The following is a 25,676-nucleotide window of genomic DNA, read 5'->3' on the forward strand; positions in this document are numbered from 1 at the left end:
GTGCCACCAACAGGGGACCTCAGCAAATGGTTTTCTCTCCAATTCTTTCTTGTACTTGGGAGACCTAACATACGGTGCCAGGCAGCAGTGTGAAGAGGGGCTGTCTGCATTCTGTCCAGGTAGCATCTTGCCATAATAGTCACAGTATCGTTGAAATGGGGCATTTACTTATTATCAGACTTTTTGCTTTGTACATCTTTTTTCTCCTTTTGTTTTTTTCTCATCACTCTATTTGCTCATTTGTGGCTATGCAGGGTCTTCATTGCTGGGTGCTGGGCGGGCTTTTCTCTTGCGATGGCAGGCGGGGGCTCCTCTCCGGTGGCAGTGCCCTGGCTTCTCGCTGCAGTGGTTTCTCTCGCTGCAGAGGACAGGCTCTAGAGCATGGGCTCAGTAGCTGTGGCTCACGGGCTTACTTGCTCCGCGGCATGTGGGATCTTCCCAGATCAGGAATCAAACCCGTGTCTCCTGAGTTGGCAGGCAGATTCTTTACCACTAAGCTGCCAGGGAAGCCCTGTTTTTCTCCTTTCAGCTTATAACTCCAGGGGGTTTTGTGACCTGGTGAGGGAATGAAGATGGAGAGTTTGTGCCCTCACTGGGCTCCGCAGAGGCCTTGGACTAGGGATGGCGGACAGCCCGGCTCTCCTCCCCGCATTGTAGGGGCACAGGAGCTGATGTGCCTCCTGTCTTTCTGAGTAGCCCAGCGAGGGTCGCCAGAAGATGGCTTTGTCTGGTCATACTTCACATGGAAGTCCAGTGGTCATCAGGCACTGCCAGGGGCCTTCTGAGACCTGCCCTGGTAGAGGAAAGGGAAAATGTTTGGACTCATATCCAGGTTCAGCCCCAGGCACCGCTGGTTCCACAGGCCAGTGGACTCACTCTGCCTTACCCTGTGACACACACAGGTTTTGAAGTAACTGAGCATTTTATGGCAGTGGAAGGGAAAAGATAAAACCTACTGTGACTGTTAGGTTGCGATAGTCTGCAAATATGTTCCAAGATGAACAGTAAAACTACATCAGCAGACTCAAGAATGAAAGTGCTGGGACTTTCCTGGTGGTCCAGTGGCTAAGACTCCACGCTCCCAATGCAGGGCTCCATCCCTGGCCAGGGAACTAGGTCCCATGTGGCACAACTCAGACCCAGCACAGCCAAATAAATAAATAATAAAATTAAAATATAATATATTTTTTTAAAGCGTGGCTTAACAGAAAGAATGAAAATGCTGTTAAATATTGCATAAATGAAAAAAAGAAAAAAATCTTTAAGTATAGCATTGTAGGGTGCCTCCCAGGTGGCTCAGTGGTAAAGAATCTGCCTGCCAAGCAGGAGATATGGGTTCGATCCCTGGGTCGGGAAGATCCTCTGGAGAAGGGAATGGCAACCCACTCCAGTATTCTTGCCAGGAGAATCCCATGGACAGAGGAGCCTGGTAAGCTACTGTCCATGGGGTCACAAAGAGTCAGACACGACTTAGTGCCTAAACAGCAGCAGCGTGGCATTGTAGATAGATTTACAGAATAGAATTTAATAGAAAACTTCCTAGTATTAGAAAATTCTCACCAGCCAATCAAAATGCATACTGATCTCTTAGTCATGTTCTCCAAGGTTACCTGCTTCCACCTGGCAGGTAAATCTTCTCCCCTATCCCAGCTGATTTCAACTGGATATCTTAATTCAGCACATATCTATAGCATGTCTCCTCCAAGGGCATACATAGAAAGAGTTTATGTTAAGTGCACACGCAGGATGAACCCTGTCCTGAGGGCCAGATAACATAAAACCTTTTTGGAAAAGTGAAATGATAATGAAGAGAAAAACTCATGAGGGACTTTAATATATTACACATTATTGACCAGAGACTATCAATCCATTCTTAAAGAGTGATACAATTAACAACACCTTGCAAAATTGTTAAAGCTTAAAATGAATGAAAGGTTCATTATACGACTTACGATTGTTGTTATCATTTACATTTTGCTCCATTAGATTTTTGTTCCAACCTTGTGTGTATTATAAATGCAAGTTTATTACCGTAAAATTTTCAAAGATGACGCATTGCAACATTTTGAGTGAAGAAGAATTTTTCAGTGAATTTATGCAGATATTTTGTCTGGCTGTCCAAGCAACATATGTACTAGTGTCTCAGAAGATGATTGTTCTTCAGAATATAGTTCTGATTCAGATGACATTAAGTATTAGACCAAAAAGACAAAAAGCCTTAGTGATTGATTCTGATATGAAAAGTCAAAATGAAACTCACCGTGCTGGAGACTTTACAGGTGTGTCAGGTGTAACTCAGAGAAGGCCATGGCACCCCACTCCAGTACTCTTGCCTGGAAAATCCCATGAACGGAGGAGCCTGGTAGGCTGCAGTCCATGGGGTTGCTAGAGTCGGACACAACTGAGCAACTTCACTTTCACTTTTCACTTTCATGCATTAGAGAAGGAAATGGCAACCCACTCCAGTGTTCTTGCCTGGAGAATCCCAGGAACGGGGAAGCCTGGTGGGCTGCTGTCTACCGGGTCGCACAGTCGGACACGACTGAAGCGACTTAGCAGCAGCAGCAGCAGCAGGTGTAACTATTGAATGTGATAACTGGCAAACCACTAGTGAATTAACAGAATTAATTTTTGACTGGCCAAAATACAAATTGCCAGCCATGGGTGTTAACATTTCTGCAAAAATCCCCTGGTCTGTAATGAGTTAAGAGTTATTTGTGAATCTCTATTTCTCTTAGCAAAATGCTTGGGTAAAATTAATAGACTGTGTCACATAGAATTTTGCCAAATACTTAGCCCCACTTTTACCATTTCCAATAGTCATTTCAGTTCAGGGCTAAAAGAGAATTGATTTCCCGTCTTACCACGAGACACAAATCAGAGCAGCCCTAAGTCTCCTTAATCGGTTAATTTCTTCAGGCCCTCTGGATTACTGTCTCCATCTTATAGGTTTCTGTGTTCAGAATTTCATGATTAGAAACGAAAACCATGTTCTCACTATACACAGTAATCAAATGTTTTTTCTTGTACATTTCATTCCATTATTTAAGGGGAGAAAAAGGATAGATTATAGGACTGCCCTATTAGTGAGCCTTCTGCTACCTACAAATAACATGTGTTATTAGATTACAATTGACCCTTGAACAATCCAGAATTCACTTACTGCTATCTCTGCCTCTGAAACAAATGAACTGATGAATGAGTCACCCAAGGACAGGAAACAGTGTGGATAGAATCAGGACTCGGCTCTGGGTTCTTTGAATTCCTCATCTTGTGATCTCTCTCCAAACACACACTTTTCCCTACCTTTAGTTCACTTAAAGATATGTAAAATGAAAACACAGTTACTATATTTATTGGAAAAAATAGGCCGGTAGATGGTTCAAACCCATGTTATTCAGCAGTTCAAAAAGGAAATGGTACATTTAGAAGTCTCACTGAAGAATGCCTGACGTGGGAGGGTTAAATACCTTCAGCCTTGTCACTCTTACCAGAGCCTGTGTGGTCTTCCTCTCACTAAAAGTAATGACCACACAGTTGTAGATAAGAAAACACAGAGAAAAGAACAGTCTTGAAGTGGTCTTGTCAGTTTCAGGCTACAGGCGGACTTGCATGTGCTTTATTCCTGTCTGTGAATCCTGTGCCCACTTATGACGTGACAGTGTGGAGGGTGGCCCCGGTGTACAGCACGGGGCTCTGTACTGAGACATGACCCCCTGGAAAAGCACTCAATATCAATTAATGATCAGGATGTAAAACCACCGTCTCTGGTTTTAATCTCTTTGTGCCGTCGGTAGACATTTGACAAGGTCAGTGCACCGACAGACCACTTAACTTCCTGAAAACCAAATGCATTTTTAACTACAAGCTCTCATTGAGATCACTAATTCTCATTATAAAAATAGCAACATGATTGGAAGGTCTTGTCCTATGGCTAGGAATCTGACTGCAAAAATCGATTATTAACTCTTTAACAACATTGCTAATACTTGGTCCCTGATGTACAGATACAAATGGGGAGATTAGGGAAGCCAAATGACTTGTTAATGATTTCTCTATCAATGGGTATATGCTTAATTTTAATAAAGTATATAAATGTTGATATTTTAAGAGTTTGTCTTTAAGGTAATTCTGGCTTTTTTTTTTTCATTAAGGTGAAGACATTGCAATATAGATGACCAATCATACTAAAGTGTAAGACTTTAATTTTTTAATAGTCTTTCATTTTTTTTTGTACATTGGCCATTTATTATTCATTCAACAGACATCTTCACGTGCTTACTCTGTTGTGCCAAGAACTCTGCCAGAAACTGGTCATAAACACATAAATGAGAGATGACATATCCACCGTAAAATCTACTGATACAAGTAAACGACACTCATCAGCATTTTTCTCATTTTGTTCTTTTCAATTCAGTATGGTATTTATTACTATACTAAATCATAGTAAAAAGTTAGCATGAAGGGGAGTGAGAAGAAACTGCTTCATGGGTACAGTGTTTCACTTTGGGATGATGGAAACGTTTGAAACTAAATGGGGATGACTGTGACTCACACACTGTGAATATATAAAAGGCCACTAAATTGCACACTTTAAAAACTGGTTTTCTGTTACATGACATTCACCTCCTTTTTTTTTTTTCTTTAGATAATACACTTTGTGGTTTGTCCTAATTAATATGTTTATTTAGCTTTGTATTATATGATAGAGTTAGAGAAGCTAAGAGCGGTCTCTTTCAGGCATTTCATCTTTCAGTAGAATTCTGAAGATTTTTCTTACAGATCTTCAACATGTCTTGTTAAGGTTATTCCTCATTTATTTTTCTTGATAGTGTGGGTGGGATTTTTTCATATTTTTTAAGTGTTTATTGCTGCTGCACAGAAGAGCTATTGAGCTTTGACTGTTAATAGCCAACCACTTTTAAACCTCCCTTTAAAATAACAGTAACAGTGGACACTTTTGGAGTTTTCTACATATATGATCAAAAACTCTTCTGAGGTCCGAAAAAAAACCTGAGACGACCACAGTTTTACGTGTTTTCCCTAGTGATACTTTACTTTAAAGGGGCCCCAGGATTGTATTATTTTTGCATTCCCGGGGCAGAGCCCATTAAGTTTCCACTAATTCTTAAAATATTTTATGAATCACATTTACAAATAATCCCTTAAGGATTTTACACAGATTTTCTGAGGAGGATTTATTTTCTTATGTGAGGTTTTTATACTAATTTAATAAAATAAATCACATAGCTTTCCATCACTTTCTACTTTGGAAGAATAAACATGTGGAAATTAGCTCTTCCTTGAAAGTTTAAAGTCCTTCACTTTAAAACTATTTGGCTTAAAGCCTTATTTGAAGATAATTTTTAATTTAATCTGCATTCTCAGATTTATAGGCCTAATCTCATTTTTGTTTATTTCTTATATCAGCTTTTTTCCCCAGAAAGTTACCAACTTCATCAAACTTTATTAGTATTATTTTCTATATTCATGTTAACATTGATGCTTTCTTATGATTACAAGCCCTTCCATATATTTTATCTCCTTCTTCTAACATTATGTTTATTTGGACTTTTTTTATTGAACAGATTTTTAAGTGACTTTCTGTTATTGTTTTGAGTAATGTGTTTTTGTTTTAATAAATTATATTTTTGCTTTATACATTATTACTTTTATTTTATAAATATTTCATTGGTTTTCTCTATTTGTTATTTTCTTTTTGTATGTCTCCTTGATTTTAAATTTTTAATTGATTGCTTAGTACATACATTTTATTTTAAAAAAAAGAATGAAAGCTTTTAGTGTATGAATTTAGCTCTAATAATATCCCATTATTTTGCTTTGCCATATTGTAATTTTATTTTCCTATAAATGTGAAGATTTATTTATAGTTATGTGGTGTTTGTTTTATTCCAAGAATTCTAGGAGATTTTTATGTCTAATGTTTTAATTCGTAGCTTAATTATTTTGATAACTTGTGACTATAGAGTCTGGACTATAGATCAACTGCCTTTGGGAATTTTCTGATGCTCTTTTGTAGCTCACCGTTGACCACCTCACTAGCCATCTCACGTACACTTGAAGCATTGGGTTTCCTCATAACTGTCTAGGTTCTCTATGTCCCTCAGTTTAGGCTTATTTAATTTTATTCTCAAATTCTCTATCCCCCTTATATCGTTGGGGTCTTCTTTTTGGTATCCTTTGTCTATCAGGAAAAACAGAAGTGGATTAGAGACATCCAACCATGAGAACTCTATTTTCTTTTTCTTGGCATGCCTGACTTTGATTCTCTTTCTTCTTTTTCTTGACACGCCTTCTTTTGATGCTCTGTTTTTCCCTCATTCTCTCCAATTCAGTGTTTTTCTTATGAGTTGTCCTTTAGTTGAAAATAATACTGCTACCATCTGCTGCCATTTTGTTTGCACTCTTGAGATACAGCTTTCTCTTTTTATTGTTCTGTGTTTTTCTTCCCCTCGATGTGTCAATGTCTCAGTGATGGTGGTGACAGTGGTTCTGAGAGAAAGAGGGGGATGTGAGCAGCAGAAAAAGAGGTGAACAGGCCCGCTGAGCACATCCGGGAAACCAGGAGGGACACGCAGGAGGGATGAGGCCAGCCTGCCCCGGGGATGACTGGGAGCAGAGGGTAGCCTGAAAGGGGAGGCGCTAGGTGTGATGTAAACCCCGCTGAGGAGAGCACTGGCTGGCTGACTCCTGGCCTCAGGTGGCTCTGCCCTCGGATGAGACTGGCCAGGGATACAGCCAGAGGATGGGGCTTCACATGGATGTGTGAACCTGAACACCCCTGAATCCGAGCTCAGGTCCTCGGTCACTGCTTTGGTGGCATTGACGGGACACCTCCTCTCTTTGTATCTCAGTTTCCCTCTGAATCAAGTTTGATTAGTCTTCTACAAGCTGTCTACAATAGTCAAATTCATAGTCAGAAGGTACATTGTTAGATGCCAAGGGAAGTTGGTGTTTAATGGAGACAGAGTTACAGTTTAGGAAGGTGAAAAATTCAGGAGGTGTATGGTGGTGAGAGTTGTGTAACTGAATGTACTCAGTGCCACTGAACTGTACAGTTAAACATGGTTAAAATAATAGGTTTTATATTATGTGACTTTTACCACAATTAAAAAAACATTAACAAAATAAAATATATGCAAAATGCTGCTCTGAAAAAAATAGTAAGACATTTAAGAATACTTTTGTAGAAGTTTTTAAGACTCTGCATGTGACAAACAGTTCCTGGATGTTTGAGGACCTTTCGAGTGCTTGCAGACGGAGGTTCTGTGACTTTAAAACAGTGTTATTTTAGAATGAAAGTTCCTCCTTCAATGTGTCTGATGAAGAGTTAAACTATTTTTGAAAATAGGATGCCTACAGCTTCATCTCCTCCGTAGTGAAATGCCATTTCCCACTGATTGGCTCGAGCCTTTTCTCCTTAAGCACGGCTTGCTTCTTCCAGGGCTGTGTGCCTGGCATGGTAATTAGGGGCTTAGGCTCTCAGAAATAGGATGCTCCTAGATATTGCTGAAGCTCTCCTTACCCACAGCTCCGTTCTCACATTGTGCTGACAGTGTATGGTGGGTATTTTCAAGCGGTAAAGATTTGAGGAAAGCAGTTCTGTGAAAAAGGAACGTGATCGACAACACTGTCAAGAAGAAGAATCAGCTGGGGTTGCTCGCTTTTAATTGAAGTTTAGTTGGAGGTTCGATGAGGTGAGGCTGTTATGACAGATTTCAAAATGTAATGATAGGAAAATGGCGTGGGTTCATCAGAGTCAGAGTAAATAGGGAGCAACAGCTCAGTGACCCAGCGTGAAGCAACAGCTCCAAACCCTCACAAAATACCGAGTAATTCAAATTTTCATTGTGCAGCCCTCCTTCTCAGTGGGTACCTTTCCAAGGAAAGCAATGACTTTATTGTGAAAAATATAAACAAAAATTTGGAGATGTAATTACATGCATGTTTTAATCTTGTTCATAAACACTGAAAGTTTTAAAAATGCAAATATAATCAAAGTGTACAACTGCAGCTGAAACCGTATTTGAGAAAGACTTTGAGAAAGGAAGCAGGTAAAAGGCCCCCTAGTCTCCCTAACCCCCATGCCTACCCCATTCCAACCCTACATACCCACCCCAACCTTTGTAGATATGGAAAAGACGAAGTAGAATTCTGTTCTCCAGTTTCGGAGGGCACAAATCCTCATCTCTGATGTGTTAATGTCACAGAAGAAATAAATGGTTGTATTAACTCTTTTTCTCCACTTCCTCTCCTGTCTCTTCCACTTTTGGTTTATCCATGTGATATTTGAGGTTAATGAGTAAGATCCAGAGTGACTAAGTACTGGATAATTTGCAGTGTGGGAAGAAAGGAGGAAATTTACCTGAATACTGTCCAGATTCTTTCATTTCTATACAGTAAGCATGACAGTGACCTCAAGTTGAGCCAGTTGAGCTTGGACAGATTGCATGAGGTAGTAAAATTCACTAAACTGGTGTTGAACAGATGTGTGTAGGTTCTACCTTGACTGTCCCTTGCTGCCAAAAATGATTTTGGACAAGACTCTCTACTTCTGTGGGTCACAGTTTCTTCGTCTGTGAAGTCATCCAGTTGGGTAAAATGAGCACTAAGGTTCCTTCCGTTTCTAACTGTCTACAATATTGTGCCTCATGGATCCACTCCAATCCACATAGGATCTGAGAAATTCAAACCTGATGTTGGAACCCCCAGAGTCAGAGATGTTCCAGAAAAAGCCCAAAGTGTTCCTCGCCAAAGCCCCTCCAGCCCTGTAATTTAAAGGTAGGACTCCCTGAGACTGTTGTTGGAAGGCCTTTGTCCTGGCCTCATTCCTGGCACCTTCTCAGCTGGGTGAGGGGCCCTCCCAGAATGGAAGGACCTGATGTCTGGCCAGACCCTAAGAGCTCACAGCTGGAGTTCCCATTGAGATGACTGAATGTAATAATCCTACGTCCTTCATCTGCATTGACAAGGGAAGTGTTTAACAAGGCTTCTACACTGTTTCCCTCTCTGAGTGTTCTATTTTCAGAGAAGGGTAGTAGAAATTTATAGGATCATGAGGTGAGATACTAAGAGGAACCTGCTGCTAAGCTGCTAAGTCGCTTCAGTCGTGTCCAACTCTGTGCAACCCCATAGACGGCAGCCCACCAGGCTCCCCCATCCCTGGGATTCTCCAGGCAAGAAGACTGGAGTGGGTTGCCATTGCCTTCTCCAATGCATGACAGTGAAAAGTGAAAGTGAATCGCTCAGTCATGTCTGACTCTTAGTGACCCCATGGACTGCAGCCCACCAGGCTCCTCCATCCATGGGATTTGCCAGGCAAGAGTACTGGAGTGGGGTGCTGTTGCCTTCTTATTGACATAAATCACTTCAAATGAAATTGAAGTGTGGTATTCAGGGTAAGCTTAACTTTAAGGAACCAAACATATAAAGAGTTTTTGTAATAAGTTGTGTGCCTGGGTGAGTCCACCAGGAGAGTGTGAAGTCACGTTTTCCTTGGCTGTTTGTTTTTAAGGTGGAAAATAACAAATACATTGAGAATTTAGGGTTGGAATTTGGAAGTGGGATAAGAGGAATGGTTGATGGGTCCAAAGGTACGTTTTCCAACTCATCCATTCATTCTCACCTGAACTCCAAAAGACATCATTGTTCAAAGGACCACTGAGGCCTTTGTAATGGTTGCCTCTGGCTGCCCTGGAAAGAACATAGGGTTTGAGCCAGTTTCAAAAAGAACTCTCTGATCTAATTTAACTGAAGTATCAGGATGGTGACATTTCCCGAGCAGTCCTGGGATAGGGCACTGGAAATGGAAGCTGTGGGGTGTAGTCAATGTGTTTTGCCAAAATAGAACTTTTGGGGAAACAGAAGAAGGGATGAATATAGGAAAGAGGAATGAGATGTTAGTGAAAGCATTGGGTCTTCTAATCTCACCTTGATACTCAACACTGCTTTTTACAGGGACAGACATGCAGATTATGGTAATGCACTGTTACCAACAGTAGTTGTGCTTTACACATTTTGTTATTGATCTTCTAATGATGAGATTAGAAGGGAACCATTTATACAAAGATAGTGTTCCTATCTTAACTAAAATAGTGTTCCTATTTTAACTAAAACGTAGCAAATAATTTGTAAGGAAATAAATGTCACCTAAAAGTTCTCGAACTATTGGATTAAAGTCCTAAATATAAAAACTAAAACTGTAAAACTCTTGGAAGAACACATGGGTAAATCTTCATAACCTTGGACTTGGCTATAGTTTCTTAGAAATAACCTCAACAGAGAAGCAATAAAAAAAGAAAAAAATAGGTAAATTGGACTTCATCAAAATTAAAAATTTTGTGCATCCATGAATATTATGAAGAAATACAACCCACAGAATGGGTGAAAATATATGCAAATCTTACATCTGATAAGGGTCTTTATCTAAAATATATCAAGAACTCTACAACCAAACAATAAAAAATCAACCCAAGGAAAAACTGGGAAAAAGCCATTTCTCCAAAGATACACAAATGGCCAATGTCCACATGAAAACACGCTCAACATCTTTAATCCTTAGGAAAATACATGTTAAAACATCAATAAGTTACCATTTCAACCCAGTAGAATGGCTATTATCCAAAACAAAACAAAACCAGAAAGTGACAAGTGTTTGGTGAAGATGTGGAAAAATTAGGACCTCCATACGTTGCTGGTAGGAATGCAAAATGTTATAGCATTATTTGGAAAACACTGTGGCAGCTCCTCAGAAAGCTGAGCATAGAATGGCCATATGACCCACCAATTCGACTCCCTATGTCTGTTACCCAAAAGAAGTGAAAACAGGCATTCAATCAAAAACTTGTACATAGATGTTTATAGAAGTGCTATCACAATAGTCAAAGTGGAAAAACCAAAATTTCCATCAGCTGATGAGTAGATAAATTAAATGTGATAATATTCAAATATAATGGAATATTATTTAGCCACAAAAAGGAATGAAGTACTGTCATAAGCTACAACGTGAACCTTGAAAACATTATTCTAAGTGAAACACACCAGCCAGACACAAAAGGTCACATAATGTAGAATTCATTTATATGAAATATCTAGAATAAAAAATCCATAGTGAGAGAAAGTAAAAAGATTAGTGGTTATCAGGGGCTGGGGAGAGGGGGGAATGAAGAGTTCCTGCTTAAGGGGCATGGGGCCTCCATTCAGGGTGACAGAAATGTTCTAGAATTAGACATGACATTATGAATGCATTTAAGGCCAGTAAAGGCCTTATATACTTAAAATGGTTAAAGGCCATATATACTTTAAATGGTTAAAGTCATTTATTTTATGTGTATTTTACCTTACCACAATTAAAAAAAAAAAAGTGTGCAAGCTATAGAAAACTCCTAGAAACCATGCTGATGAAATATCTTTGACAAACAAGTGAGCTCAGGTTTGGGAATGGATATATTTCCAGCACAGCCTTTGGGATTGGGGAAAGCTTCTGGAAGAGAAAATGTACACAACTGAGGATTAGGAGTCCTGTTTCCTGGTCCAGGCCCTGCTGTTCTGTGGCCTGAGGGCAAGTCATGTAAACCTCCTGCGCCTCAGTTGGGAGCCTTGGACAAATCTTCTCTATCTGGGTAGGAAAAATCTCAATCATGTATAGGACCTTTTCAAGCCTCACCTACTTTCATTCGCCCATGCTCCTTACCTAGTGTGAAGTGTGGAATATTTCTGATAAAGTACTCCACCACCAGGAAAAGAAAGTGGGGGGCACGCAGGGAGGTCCGAGATTTGCAGGTGCACTTTCTGGTAGAGCCTTTGTAATATTGGAAAGTCCTCGAGTGGGTTGTGATGAGCGTTCCCCTTCCTGGGAATGGCAGGAAGTAGAATCATTCGTGCCTCCCTGACAGACACCCGTTCACTGCACATGCTCAAGGCTGTGTGAAGCACGTGCTGAAGGACACAGAGCCCCCAGGTGGGTGGGGTATGCGTCCTGGAGGGAGGAGAGGTCTTTCCAGAGTCTGTCCATGAATTACCATCATGGTGAGCACACTGAAGAAGTAAACGCTGTGTGAACTACCATCCTGATGAGTGCCCTGGAGAAGAAGTAAACGCTGTGTGGCTGAATATTCCAGGGCCAGGGATGCTACTCTGAGGAAGTCATGGTTGACCTGCCCTCTGAAGGATGACTTGGCACAAACGAGGAAAACCAGCAATATGCAAGCCAGCATTCATCGGGGAGAGAGGACCATGAGGAGGAAAGAGAGAACAGGGTGGGCTTGGGAAAGACATCGTGAAGAAAGCTTCATTCTGGAGGTCACGCCGAGTGCTGGTCAATGTCATTGAATCAAAGGCTGGAGAAGTGTCTTGCTGAGATCATGGCTGGCACTTCTACTGCAGACGCTGCTTTCACATCCCACAAAACCACCTCCTCTGCTCTGGGAGTATGTCACCAGCAGTAACCACATAGCATAACGCTGCTTTCACGTCCCACAAAACCACCTCCTATGCCCTGGGAGGATGTCACCAGCAGTAACCACACAGCATCTCTGAAACTTACAATGGTCCCCAGAGTTGGCTGTGGCCTGACATCCCCATTCCTTGGAGCCTGTGCCACGCCTTCAGCGCAGGGAAGTGTGGGTGACATAACCCAGCATGTCCTCGGAGGATGTGTCTTCTTTTGGTCTTTCAGGTTTCAGCCCATTACCCTGTAAATCTAGGCTCCGGGGGTGATACAGCTACCAGCATTGTGCTTGGTATTTGGCAGGGCCCGTGCATGTATCCAGTGGGTGGACTAGATGTACCTTTGCAGTAGAGGCCACCTTTCCTTCCGCACTTTGATGGAGCCCCAGGTGCATGGAGCTCACTCCTGCCAGTTGTGTGCTCTGCTCCTAAGGAGCCTGCCCTGCTGAGAGTTGACATGGCTGGAGGGTCCAATGCTGCAACTCTGGGGCGTGTGCGAAGCTCTGGCCACCCTGTCTGTGGTGCAGCAGTTGGGGAAGGGGATGGTATCAGCCATGATGGGTGAGATCCCATTAAGGAAAGGAGCTTATAAGTCCCCTGTGAGGCATGGTACCCTGTCCGAACTCTGTTCAGTTTGGAGGCTTACGTGCCATCTTTTCATTGTAACGATAAGACTGTTCTATCAGGCTTAATGTTTTTTACCCTTTGCTTGCAGGAGAGTCGATCTGGAGAAACCAACAGCTGTGTTGAAGAAATCATTCGGGTAAGGATATTCTTTTAAAAAGTTTACCAGTTGGTTGATGTAGGCTTTAAACAGAAGGAGGTGTGTGGCTAGAGTGTCAGAGTGAGCCCATTGTTCGCGTGTTGTTCGATCTTTACCCTTTCAGAGGGTAATCACCCAAGTTTCCTAAATAAGACTTTACAAAACCATGCTTCCTTTAGAAGCCTAGGAGGTACACCTCCATCTGGCCCCTTTGCACAGGCTGAGGTGACGCTGTATGAAGGGGATCAGCTGGAAGATAGAGCAACAGAGTTGAGATGAAAAATACGGCCGTGTTCGTGTTCGGGTGCCCCCATTCATCTCCCTACTATTTAAAAGCATCTTTTAATAGTTCATGCTTCCCAGTCAGGCAGGGGTTGCCTGGTTATTTTTTTCCCAAACTTAATTAGAATCAGAAGCACTCTGACAAAGAGGTAATGCTCAGTGCTGAAGATTTATTTCTATATTGTTACGCACGTTATTATTTTGCCTGGTCCTCTCTCTAAGCCTGTCCTTTTCATCATCATCATCTCACATGCACACCTGTGAAGTAGTTTCACACACAGATTCACTTAGGCTGGGCTCTTCTGCCGTGTTAGTGTTCTCCTGAGTATTCAGACTTATAATCAGGATGTCCTCTTCAACCTATATTTTTTCTTCACTCATATTTTTCATTGGAATAACCTAATAATTTATGGCTCTCAGAAAGCTGATATTACACTGGGCAAAACACCAGGATAAATCAGACCAGATGGTGTGGCAATTCCCTATAAAGAAAAAACAACTTTATTTTAATATATTTTTAATGTTTGGACACCTTACATACTTTTTGTTGAATTGCTTGTGAGCTACAATAATACAGTTATTTGGTTTAAAATGTTACATTGACTGTCAAATCATTTTCGGAGGTAGAATATTTTTATTCTTCCTGGAAAGCATTATTTCACAAATCTCTTCACTGTGGAATTGATGAAAATAATTAATTGAAGCTTGGTTTGTTGAATTTGTAATGATTTTTGGTTTTGTGGCAGAGGTTTATAGAGAAAACAGTTGTCAGAAATGTGTGGCAGCTTCATTCCTGGCATTTAAGTATATGCTGAATAGAATACATATTGTACTTTATATCTAAATTCTCTTTCCTGGGCCTTGTTTCAGGCTAAATGCAAATAGTGTAAAATGCTAATGTACTTGGCCTCTTTTTCTCTTTCAACATACTTTCACGTTTTGGGTCCCAATATTCAGTGTTTAAGCCATCCTCCTTCAATTGGTTTTGGCGTCTGTCTGAAAAATGAGAAGACCACAACATACCGGTCCTCTTTTTGGTTTCACTGTGTTAAAAGTCCTGCCCCTTCTGATCTTTTCTTGTCTTTTCTGAGGATACGGAAGAGCTCTGTCATTTGACCTTTCCGTTCTGCACTCGAGGCAAGGCTTGGCGTTCATAAAGAGCTTGAGTAGTTCTTGTACCAGAAGGATATGTGTTAGATAATGCGAAAATCACTTAAAACTGGATGCTGCAGTCAAGTGTTTAAACCATCATTTGTTTTTTTCTTAAGAGAGCTGGTTTGAAGTTCCCAGCCTCGCCTCACTCCTGCCTCCCTGCAATACTGACCCCTAACCCATCATGCCACGGGTGCCTCCCCCGCCCACCTCAGATCAGGTGTGGAACAAGAGGGAAAGCCTGGACCCAGGAGATAATTGATTTATGCACATGTGCAGGGTCAAGGGTGGGGGACGCTGCCTTCACTGCAAGGCCGCGAGGAACAGCCAGCAAGGAGAGCGTGCAGCCTGGGAGGTGCTGGCGGTGCTGGCGCCGTCATGGGAGCATTTTCCTGTCCCTCACCTGGCAGCCTAAGGTGTCAGTAGCGGCCCTTGGTGCTTCGGGAGCTCCTAGAGGAGCACGTGGGCATTCCCAGTTTTGACTGGAGTGTTTTCCTGGCTACCGCCTGCCTCTCACAGCAGGAATCCCCAGGATCTTTTGGCCTCTTCTAAGCATCTCCTCCCCTGCAGACACACGCACGGGGCTCCTTCGCAGGTACAGCCTGCTGGGTTGGTTGTGTGTCCGTCTTATATCAGTGTCCTTCCCACATGATGGCCCCAGTGTCTAGACTTTAGAATTCATGATCTTGTGGGATGAATGAATAAATGAGTGAGTGGAAGAATACTCTAAAGGAGAACGGTGAGCATCAGTGTGACGGCTCACAAGTGGATTCCCTTCCCTATAAATCATGGACAAGACGCATAGCTGGGACTTTCCTGGTGGTCCAGTGGTTAAGACTCCAGGCTTCCAAAGCAGGGGGTATGGGTCCCATCCCTGGTCGGGGAACTCAGATCCCACGTGCTATATGCTTCCCCCTAAAAAAAGAGGCGTATTGGCCTTTTTAATGCTGGGTTACTGTGGACTGTCTTTGTGGAGCCCAGTTTTCCTTACCAGGTTCTCTCCCCTTGGGATCAACTCAGGCAAACCTGATGTCATCAAGATCGCCAGAGGTAATTATTTGCAGGCATCTCATTCTGAAAAGCAGTGGCTTCTCTTGTTGTGGAGGAAGAGGAGGGTCATGAAAAATGCCTTAAAATAATTGAAATTGAGATAGTCATTGAACAAGCATGCCCTTTCGGAGAAGGCAACGACAACCCACTCCAGTACTCTTGCCTGGAGAATCCCAGGGACGGGGGACCCTGGTGGGCTCCCGTCTAAGGGGTCGCACAGAGTCGGACATGACTGAAGCGATTTAGCAGTAGCAGCAGCAGCATGCCCTTTCCATATGGGAGGTACCAGGCCTCAGTGGTAAGTTTTAGACAGATGTGACCCTGGCCCTTTTGGACCAACAGTGTGCTGGAAGAGATAGATACTACATTATTTTTTAAATCTCATAAATAAACCTGTCCTGCTATTTGTGATAAATACTCTGGTTTCCTGAACATTTTCTCTAGCATTTATTACCTAATTTGTGATCAAGAATAGTGTCTCTGAGGAAGCAACCTGTGAACTGAGAGCTGGAGGATGAACAGGAAAGCAACCTGAAGAAAATGGTGGGGCTTCCCATCAGAAGGGGCGAAGAGCTCGGCTTGTCAGAGACCTGGGAAGGAAAGAGGAGGCCCATGCAGCCGGAGGGCAGATGGGAGAAGCCCAGCAGGAGAGGCCAGTCACTCGGTGCCTTCTCAGCCACACTCAGGAACCGCTAAGCAGCAGGGAGCCAGTGAAGGGTCGGAGCTGGGAGGGATGTGAGCACACTGGGGCTGTCATGGGGAGGAGGGACGGGAGGAGGGGGAGGCTGGGTAGAGACCTGTGAAGATGGAGGGAGAGGCTGATACTGTTACCAAAAGAGTGGTTACTGAAAGCCAATAAACAGGCCAGGCTGGTGAAGAGGAAAGCTTCCTTTATTTTAGATGTTGGCAACTGGCGGAGGAAGGCTGCCATCTGTACAAAGGCAAGAGATTTTATGGACAGAAGTCGGGGGGGTACATGCAGAAACACAGCACAGTCAGCTCTGACAGTCATCTTTAAATTGGTCATTGGGGGTCTGACCGTATCATCTTGGTTGTTTTAGGTATAGTTAATATTCACTTCTGGAGAAGGCAATGGCACCCCACTCCAGTACTTTTGCCTGGAAAATCCTATGGATGGAGGACTCCGGTGGGCTGCAGTCTGTGGGGTTGCTAGAGTCAGACACGACTGAGCGACTTCACTTTCACTTTTCACTTTCACGCATTGGAGAAGGAAGTGGCAACCCACTCCAGTGTTCTTGCCTGGAGAATCCCAGGGACAGGGAAGCCTGGTGGGCTGCTGTCTATGGGGTCGCACAGAGTTGGACACAACTGAAGCGACTTAGCAGCAGCAGCAGCAATCTTCACTTCTACGATTGATTTGTTCCCATTTCTCTGAGGCCAGTTCTCAGAACTGTGCCAGCTAATGGAACGTCATGGGTACAGTCTGATCATCCTGTAGTTACCTTCTTCTACCTGGGGTTTCAGAATCTGTAAGACAGCTCACAGGCTGTGGCTCAGAATATTATCTGTAGCCCTTGAAAAGGAGCTAAAGGTCCTTGACTGTGCTTAATGACTACGTTATTATTAGTTGGTCTCCTTTGTTCTGTCTCTGCACTTCTCATTTCTCTGATTAAGCTTATTCTCTGACTAAAGTTTTCCACAGCAAAAGGCAAGCAGAGGACATGGGGGGTGGGTGGGATGGGTGTGGGCAAGGACCGTAGGGTCCTGCCCCGTTTAAGTGCTGGGTAAGAGGAGGGAGTCCATCACACGATCATTTTCAGATCCTGAGTTTGAGGTGCCTTGTGATACTCAGGTAGACGTGGAGAATGTGCGTAAGCTCAGAACAGAGGTCTGAAAGGCAGGCCAACATTTTGGATGGATTACCGCATTGGTTGTAGAACTGCAGAAACGGGTCCATTTGCCCGGAGAGGGACTACTGGCTGAGAAGCAATGAGAGCCTAAAGTCCACCATTTCAAGGCCGGGCAAGGGAAGAGCCGCTGGCAAATCCATGTGAGAGAGAGTCAGCAGAGAACCTGAGGAAAAATCTTGACTGAAAAGTCACAGAGTCGAAGCCAAGAGAATTTCCATTCAACTGGGCTCAGAATTTCCCAGAGGAGAAGAGAGAGGAGGCTGGAAGACCACCCAAAGGATTGGAAAGAAAGGTCATGGGTGACCTTATGGAGTACTGTTTCTTTTTTCTTTTTAAATTTATTTTTATTTATTTACTTTTTGGTCACACCATGCCGCCTGCTGGATCTTAGTTCCCCGACCAGGAACTGAACCTGTGCCCCTGCATTGGAAGCTTGGAGTCAACCACTGGACTGCTGGGGACGTGCCTGGAATGCTGTTTCTGTGGAGGAGAGGGGGCAGAGTCCAGACTGGAGCAAACTGGTGGTGGTTGGGGGGCCCTGAGTTTAGAAACCACTCATGAGGAGAGGCCATGGTTTCCATTCATGCTCTTCATTTCCACTAAATTCTACGTGAGTGTGTGTTCACTTGCTCGGTCATGTCCTACTCTTTTGTGAGCCCATGGGCTGTCGCCCAGCAGGCTTCTCTGTCCCTGGGATTCTCCAGGCAAGAACACTGGAGTGGGTTGCCATGCTCTCCTCCAGGGGATCTTCCCAACCCAGGATCGAACCTGCATCTCTTGCGTCTCTTGTGTTGACAGGTGGATTCTTTACCACTAGCACCACCTAGGAAGCCCAGATTCTATACGGACCACCAACAAGGACAGGATGACATTTATTGGAGAAGGAAATAGCAACCCTCTCCAGTACTCTTGCCTGGAAAATACCATGGACAGAGGAGCCCGGTAGGCTCCAGTCCATGGGGTCGTAGAGAGTCAGACACGACTGAGCAGCTTCACTTTCTTTCTTTCACTATGTCTGAGACACTCTTCTAAGGCTCTTGCCTATGTTTTCTCATTGGGCCATCACAGCTGCCTGCTGTGTAGTTGGGAACTATTCTCATCCGCATTTTACAGAGGAAGAAACTGAGGCAAGGGGAGGTTAAACAGCGAGCAGGGGCACACAGCTGCCATGCAGTAGAGCTGGGGTTTCTGACCAGCTCTGTCTGGGACCAGCATGGCCCCCCACCTGCGGTGCTGTCTTATTAAGGCAAGACGCACCTCCCGGCTCATTCATGAAACCACTCAGGCATTTTGCCATATAAGGGAGGTTTCCCGCTCCCACGCGTTTGTGATCCGAAAGTACCTGATCACGTGTGCGTGCACTTGAACTCATGGAGGTTTTATGGCCAACATTAGCAATCTCACCTTTAAATTTCGTTTTCCTCTCCCCTCTCTTATTTTTGCTGAGGTGACTGTTTTCAAGTCATTTGAATATTACATTATGTTCTCAAGCACAATTATTTTTTATCCTCCCTCAGAGAATTTCATTCTTGGGACCTAGTAAATCTATGTATTATGGCAAAATTCATTTAACCAAGGGGCAGATTATAACGGAGTTCTGTGGAGATGAGCTCCAAGGTCTGGGAGCCCTCCTGGCTTGACATATGTTTGTTAACAGACAGTTTTCTAAGTTACACTGTATTTCATCCTTCAGGACTCCAGTGCTGTAATACTTAGGTGCTTTTCCTAGCATTATCCATTCACGTAGAATGGCATTAACATTTGTTCAGCAAATGAAATCCATTTACAATGTAATGGGGTCATGTGGGGCTGAAACTAGAATGCACAGATTTGACGCTCGACAGCTCTAGATGGTGGTTATTGAGAGCCACCCTCATAATGTAGGGTGTAATAAGAGGCCCGTGTTGAGATCTGGTTTAGATATAAAGGATGGATTTACAGACAGTTTCAGGGCACCATCTGAGCAGATTGTCTTCTTGGCTTTCATCTTTAGTCACTAATTTAATTCCAATTTCCTGCGAAATATTCATGGTGGATATGTACGTAGAATTGCCTTTCTCCTGTATGAAGTGGGTACCTGGGACTTGTCTAAATTCTGGAGACCCATACCAATTTCCTAACACTGTGAGTGGCCAGGTGTCCAGCAAATAGAGGGAACTCAGCTTCCTTGGTTTCCTAGCAACTGAGGAGCCTCCTAAAGAAGATTTCCAGTTGTGTTTCTGGGAGGTCTGTGAAAGAGGAGAGAGTTGAGGTTACCATCACATACCACATACATCATCATGCCACCTCTACATGACCAGGCCCTGAGTGGTGTGCCAAGAGAAACCTGATGCTCAAGTGTCCACAAGCTCCTTAATCCAAATGAAAATATGTGTGTGTGTGTGTGTGTGTGTGTGCGCGCGCGCGCGCCCTCAGCCGTGTCCAACTCTTTGAGACCCCATGGACGGTAGCCCGCCAGGCTCCTCCATCTGTGGGATTTCCCAGGCAAGAATACTGGAGTGGGTTGCCATTTCCTCTTCCAGGGTATGTTCCTGACCCAAGGATAAAACCTATCTCTTGCATCTCCTGCATTGGCGGGCCGATTCTTTACCACTGTGCCACAAAAATACATTGACCCCTCTTGGAGAAAATAGAAAACAAAGAGACTCTTGTTTTAAGCAATCTGTTTGGGTCATTTGCAGAACTGGACCGAGGTCAGATCTGCCCTGTTTCCAAGCAGACAGGCATTTTCTGCCTCATGTTGTTTCCTTTGTAAATTATTTCATTTGTTTCAAGTAGTAAGGATTTTATTCATGACTAAATGAAGCCCACAAATGGCAAAATCAGGTTGGGCATAAGTGCAGAGGAGCCCTATTTACATATCCCATTACTTGGTATAGTAACATAGAATCAAAGCAAAAGTAGCAGTGATGGAGGTCTGGAGAAACTCACCAAGCAAACTGCGTGCCTTATCCAAGATATATGAGTTTCACTTGGCAGTGTCTTGTTTTGATTTTTCTTTTTTTTTTCATTTGGCCACCTGGATGAAAAGACCCTGATGCTAGAAAAGATTGAGGGCAGGAGGAGGAGGCAACAGAGGAGGAGATGGTTGGATGGCATCACCAACTCAATGAACATGAATTTGAACAACCTCCGGGAGATAGTGAGGGACAGGGAAGCCTGGCATTCGGTAATTCATGGGGCACGAAGAGTCAGACACAACTGAGAGACTGAACAATGACACCCTGGGTGGACAGACACACAGACATCATGTAAAACGTCTTAGTTTACATCTGAAGGTGCAGTTTTGCTAGATGTCATTAGTCCTTTTGGCTGAAACCAGAAGTCCTACTTAAGCGGCTCCGTGTCTCTCTGCCTGAGGGTCCTGGTGCCTATGCAGGGGTATCCAGCAGCCTGCTGCTAGTTTCAGGGCCATGGGCTACACTCTGTAGGCTTAGTGCAGATGCCAAAGCTGTTTAGTTTCTAACAGAAGCAGGGTGAGGATTTTGTCATTCAGAATCTGTTCTGAGCCCAGAGGCTTCAGGGCAATGGCCAGAGGGACCTCGGAGGTCTGGAAGCTCCAGTCCGGAGTGAGTGACTTTGCCTTTCTGTGTTTACGTGTCCACGTGCGTGGTTAGACGTCACAGGGGCTTACAGAACCAGGAGTGTAGAAGCACGAGGGGATGTTAGCCGGCCCGGCGGTATGTGGGAATACACTCTCTACCCTCACAGTCTCGACATAGTCAATATCTTTGCTCCCATGTTTGTCAGTATCTTGCTGTGAAGGGGCCACCTGGAGGAGAGGAGCAAGCCCACAAATAGTAACAACAGCTGGATGCTACAGGCTGTCAGGGAAGCTCGGGCGCTGGTGCCTCCTGCTGTGCCCAGGTTGGGCCAGGTCTGCGAGTCAGTAGCCAGACTGCATGATGGTGGGGTTCCCAACAAGGTCAAGGACACAGCTTCCTCATTTCGCGTCAGGATGCTGGGAGAACTTCAGCACTACATGAGAGGACCAGGGTGTTAAATATACCTGATTTTTAAAGTTTTCTGTTGCTCTAGCCTTGCAAGGTACATCCACAAAGCCAGAGAGATAATAAGATTGAATGTGACTCAAAAAGAAGTAGATTTACTCAGTGCTTTAGAACGCTTGCCAGACTCACAGGAGGAGCTCAGCCCGCGCTTACAAGACAAGTGGGTTACAGAGAGAGAATGTGGGTGAGAAAACAAATAGAGATGCGTTCCTTTGAAAGGCGGCGTGCATGGTTCAGCCCCAGCGACACCAGAATGTAGAAGGTGCGACAGAGCCAGCCGCGGGGTCCCTTGGATCACACTGTCGTGTGTCCACTCCTGTTTTCACAACTTCTCCGAGTGCTTTGCTTCTTTATGTTTCAGTGAGTCTTCATCCTCATAAAGATAAGCACTTGAATGTGGAGCCTGCGCAAATCCTGATTTATCTCTTTCCATGAATGAGATTTACCGTTGCAGTGTTGTGAGCCCTTGGTGGGCGTGCAGTGCCACTGACCAGCACTCCCGCCTCAGCATGCCATCTCTCACGCCACGTCCCCCGGGGTTTACTCCCATCCTGGCGGCCGTTCCCTCCCAGTCTCCTCCATGGACGTCTCTCCCTGTAACTGCCCCTTAGGTGTAGGTCTCCTACCCCGGCTCTCTCTCCTTCTCACGGGCTGGCTTCCTCGGTTCATGTTCTGTGCTGAGATGGGTATCAGGTGTATTTATCAGGCTCTGTTCCCTGATTTTCATGCTCACCTGTCCCATGCCCCCAGATTGCCCCACCAGATGTGTCATGAGGCCTCTGCCCTGAGGTCTCCTCTTGCTGCGCCTGGCTTTTCCTCTGCTGGCTTTCTCCTGAATCTCCTCCTAATGGGTCCATTTCTTCCGTCACCATCACCATCCTTCAGTCACCATCCTTTCCCACCTTGGTCACTCCAGAGACCCCCTTTCTGGCCTCCAGTCTCCTGCCTCCCCCTAGCTCTCCCCAGTGCAGGCAGAGTCAGCTTTCTAAAGAATGTTTGCTGGAAACACGTTAGTGGCTTCCCCAGGCTCGGGACATGGTCGGGTTCCTGGATGTGGTCTACAGAGCCACACTTGCTCCAGCTGCCGTGGTGTTCAGTCTAGCCTCTCTCCTCTGCCCACCTCCCACTTTGTACACGACTTCTGTACAAGCAACACCACAGCCCTCTCCTTCCCCTCCAGGCTTCACTCTTACTCTGTCTACCCCTGACCCCAAACATCCAAGTGTTTCTTTCTTTTTCTCTAAGCCTCACTTAAGATGCCACTCCCTCCAGGAAGCCTTCCTGATTGCCAGAGTCTGAACACATGCTCCTGTTCTATATTCCTCAGGGACCCTTTATTTTTATCACAGCACTTATTGTATGGACTCATAATGGTCTTTCTTAAGACCCATTAGGCAGTGACCGTTATCTCCAGGGGCTAGCAAGCAACTAGCACGTAATGGATATTTAATTAATGCTGAATAAATAGATAAGGAATAATGAATGAATGAATGACTTTGACCTTTTGCTCAATGTCTGTTTTTGCTCTCTACCCTGTTGTCCTTCCCAAAAAGACTGAATTGCTTTGTTGAAGCATAAGCTTGAAGCATAACCTGAAACATAGGCTCTCCAAGGACAGTCAAGATTGTTGGGTTACCTGGGAGCATGAGGACACATACTGCAATTGGGACATATTCAAGAGCAATGAGAATTCACTTAATAACTCCTGAGGGTTGGAAGTGGAAAGGACATACCACTGATGTCCACACCAGAAGAGCTCAGACCTTTCGTGTAGTATCCGCTAACTGCAGTCTGATTATCTTCCGTGAGACTGAGTTTTCTGTTTTGATATCTGATGAATCCACAAGTTGAAGAAATCAAGGTGTTAAATTTGCAGGGATAATTCAATTACAGTGTTGATCATGGAATCGGGAGAGGGAAGTCAAAGCTATTTCCATGACTAATATGCTCCGTCTAAAGCCACTCTTGGAACAATTAAAGCACATCTACCCAAAGTTATCAACTCAAGAAGTACATTTTAAGACTGTACTTACTATCGTGAAAATCACACACAGTGTTCTTTATTTTTTTCACATGGAGAGTTATGATATTACACTGATGGGCTGCACATTACTATTACGTACTCACAGGAAAGTTTTGACTAATTTCTGAGATCGAAAATGATCATTCGAGGATTGACAAGATACAGGCCTGGAAGATTAGAACATCTATCTAGATATTAATCATATTGTTTGTTTTTTAAACAAATTTTTGAGAATAATTCACATAGCCATTGAACTTTTACAATCCAAGGGCTTTTAGTACATTCATATAATTGTGTGTCCTTCACCACAGTTAACTTCAGGACATTTCATTACCCCCAAAAAAATAACCCCCACCTCTCAGCCATCACCTCTCTTCCTTCCCCATCCGCTCCAGCCCTAGGCAACCATTGACCCACCTTCTGTCTCTATAAATTTGCTTATTCTGGACATTGCGTAGAAATGGAATCACACAGTATGTGGTCTTTTGTGGCTGGCTTCTTTCACGTACATAGTGTTTTCAAGTCCATCCAAGTCCATCCGTCTTTTAAATAAGAGATAATTGCCTATAGTTCTTACACTCATGATTATTTAGACACTGCTGTCTGTGCTCAGTCGTATCCTATTCTTTGTGACCCCATGGACTGTAACCCACCAGGTTCCTCTGTCCATAAGATTTTTCAGGCAAGAATACTGTAACAGGTTGCCGTTTCCTCCTCCAGGGGATCTTCCCAACTCAGGGGTTGAACCTGAGTCCCCTGCTTGGCATGCAGATTCTCTACCACTGTGCCACTTGGGAAGCCCATGTAGACATTATAACATTTAAAAAACCCCACAGAAACCTGATTATTTTTTGCCATTTCATGTGTATGTTGTCTTGTAAATTCTGACATATTTGATTTATAGTTGTGCAGTTCTTGTTTTTTTTAATAATTGTTGGAGGCAGTGAGATGTACGTATTTTAAACACATAGGGATTGAGACTCAGGACATTTTTCCTGACTTTTAGAACATGCGCCCATATTTATCTACACGTTGTTTTGTTCTGATTTTGAAAGCTGTCCACACACACAGCCGCAATGTCAGAATAGGAAATCCAGTCTCAGCATTCTTTAGGCTCCAAATTAACTGGTTTTTGCACACAAGGCGTTTTCGCATTTGTATGTGGCTCCATTCCTGGGCCCACGTTTAGCCAAGAAATTCTGGAGATTCACTGTGCTCAGCCTGCTTCCTAACACTTTTAGTTCTGTTGAAAAGTTAGGAAAAGGACACCCCTTTCTGTCTCTCCAGGTACAGTAGTCCTCTTTTATCCACAGTTTCAGTTACCCGTGGTCAACTGAGGTCTGAAACGATTAAACAGAAAATTCCAGGAATAACCAATTAGTAGATTTTAAATCACATGCTGTCCTGAACAGCGTGATGAAGTCTTGCACCATCTCACTCCATCCCACCTGGGATGTGAACCCAGTGGGGGTTCAGTGCAGCCCACCCGTTAGTGACCTTGTAGTCTTCTTGATGTCTTGGCACTTCTATTCAAGTGGTTCTAATTTTTCTTAATAATGGCCCAAAAGTCCAAGAGTAGATACTGGCAGTTTGGATATTCTCTGACTGTGCCTAATTTATAAATAAAATTTATCCCGTGTGTGTGTGTGTGTGTGTGTGTGTGAGTCGTTCAGTCATGTTGAGCTGTTTGCAACCCCACAGACTGTAGCCACCAGGCTCCTCTGTCCATGGAATCCTCCAGGCAAGAATACTAGAGTGGGTTGCCATTCCCTTCTCCAGGGGATCTTCCCAACCCAGGGATCAAACCTGGGTCTCCTGCATTGCAGGCAGATTCTTTACCATCTGAGCCACCAGGGAAGCCCAGATTTTACCATACTTATGTATTAACATATATAGGAAAAAACACATTGTATGCAGGGTTTACTGCTATTTGTGGTTTAAGTCACCCACTAGGGTATTAGAATGTTTCCCCCGTAAATAAGGGGGATTGAGTTGTATTGGGTTGGAAAATAATTGTCGTATCCTGACACTGTTGCTGTTTTTAGTCGCTCAGTTGT

At 43.8% G+C, this 25,676-nt stretch overlaps 1 protein-coding gene across 1 annotated transcript in view; it reads left to right on the forward strand.

The window, feature by feature from the left end:
* AFF3 (ALF transcription elongation factor 3) overlaps positions 1 to 25,676 on the forward strand; it is a 565,373-nt gene that overhangs the window by 257,651 nt on the left and 282,046 nt on the right. Inside the window, exon 5 of the mRNA XM_068973380.1 lies at positions 13,184 to 13,231. Coding sequence (XP_068829481.1) covers positions 13,184 to 13,231 — 48 coding nt within the window. The remainder of the gene's footprint in view (positions 1 to 13,183; positions 13,232 to 25,676) is intronic.

This window comes from Capricornis sumatraensis, chromosome 1 (genome assembly GCF_032405125.1).
Source record: "Capricornis sumatraensis isolate serow.1 chromosome 1, serow.2, whole genome shotgun sequence".
Lineage (NCBI taxonomy): Eukaryota > Metazoa > Chordata > Mammalia > Artiodactyla > Bovidae > Capricornis > Capricornis sumatraensis.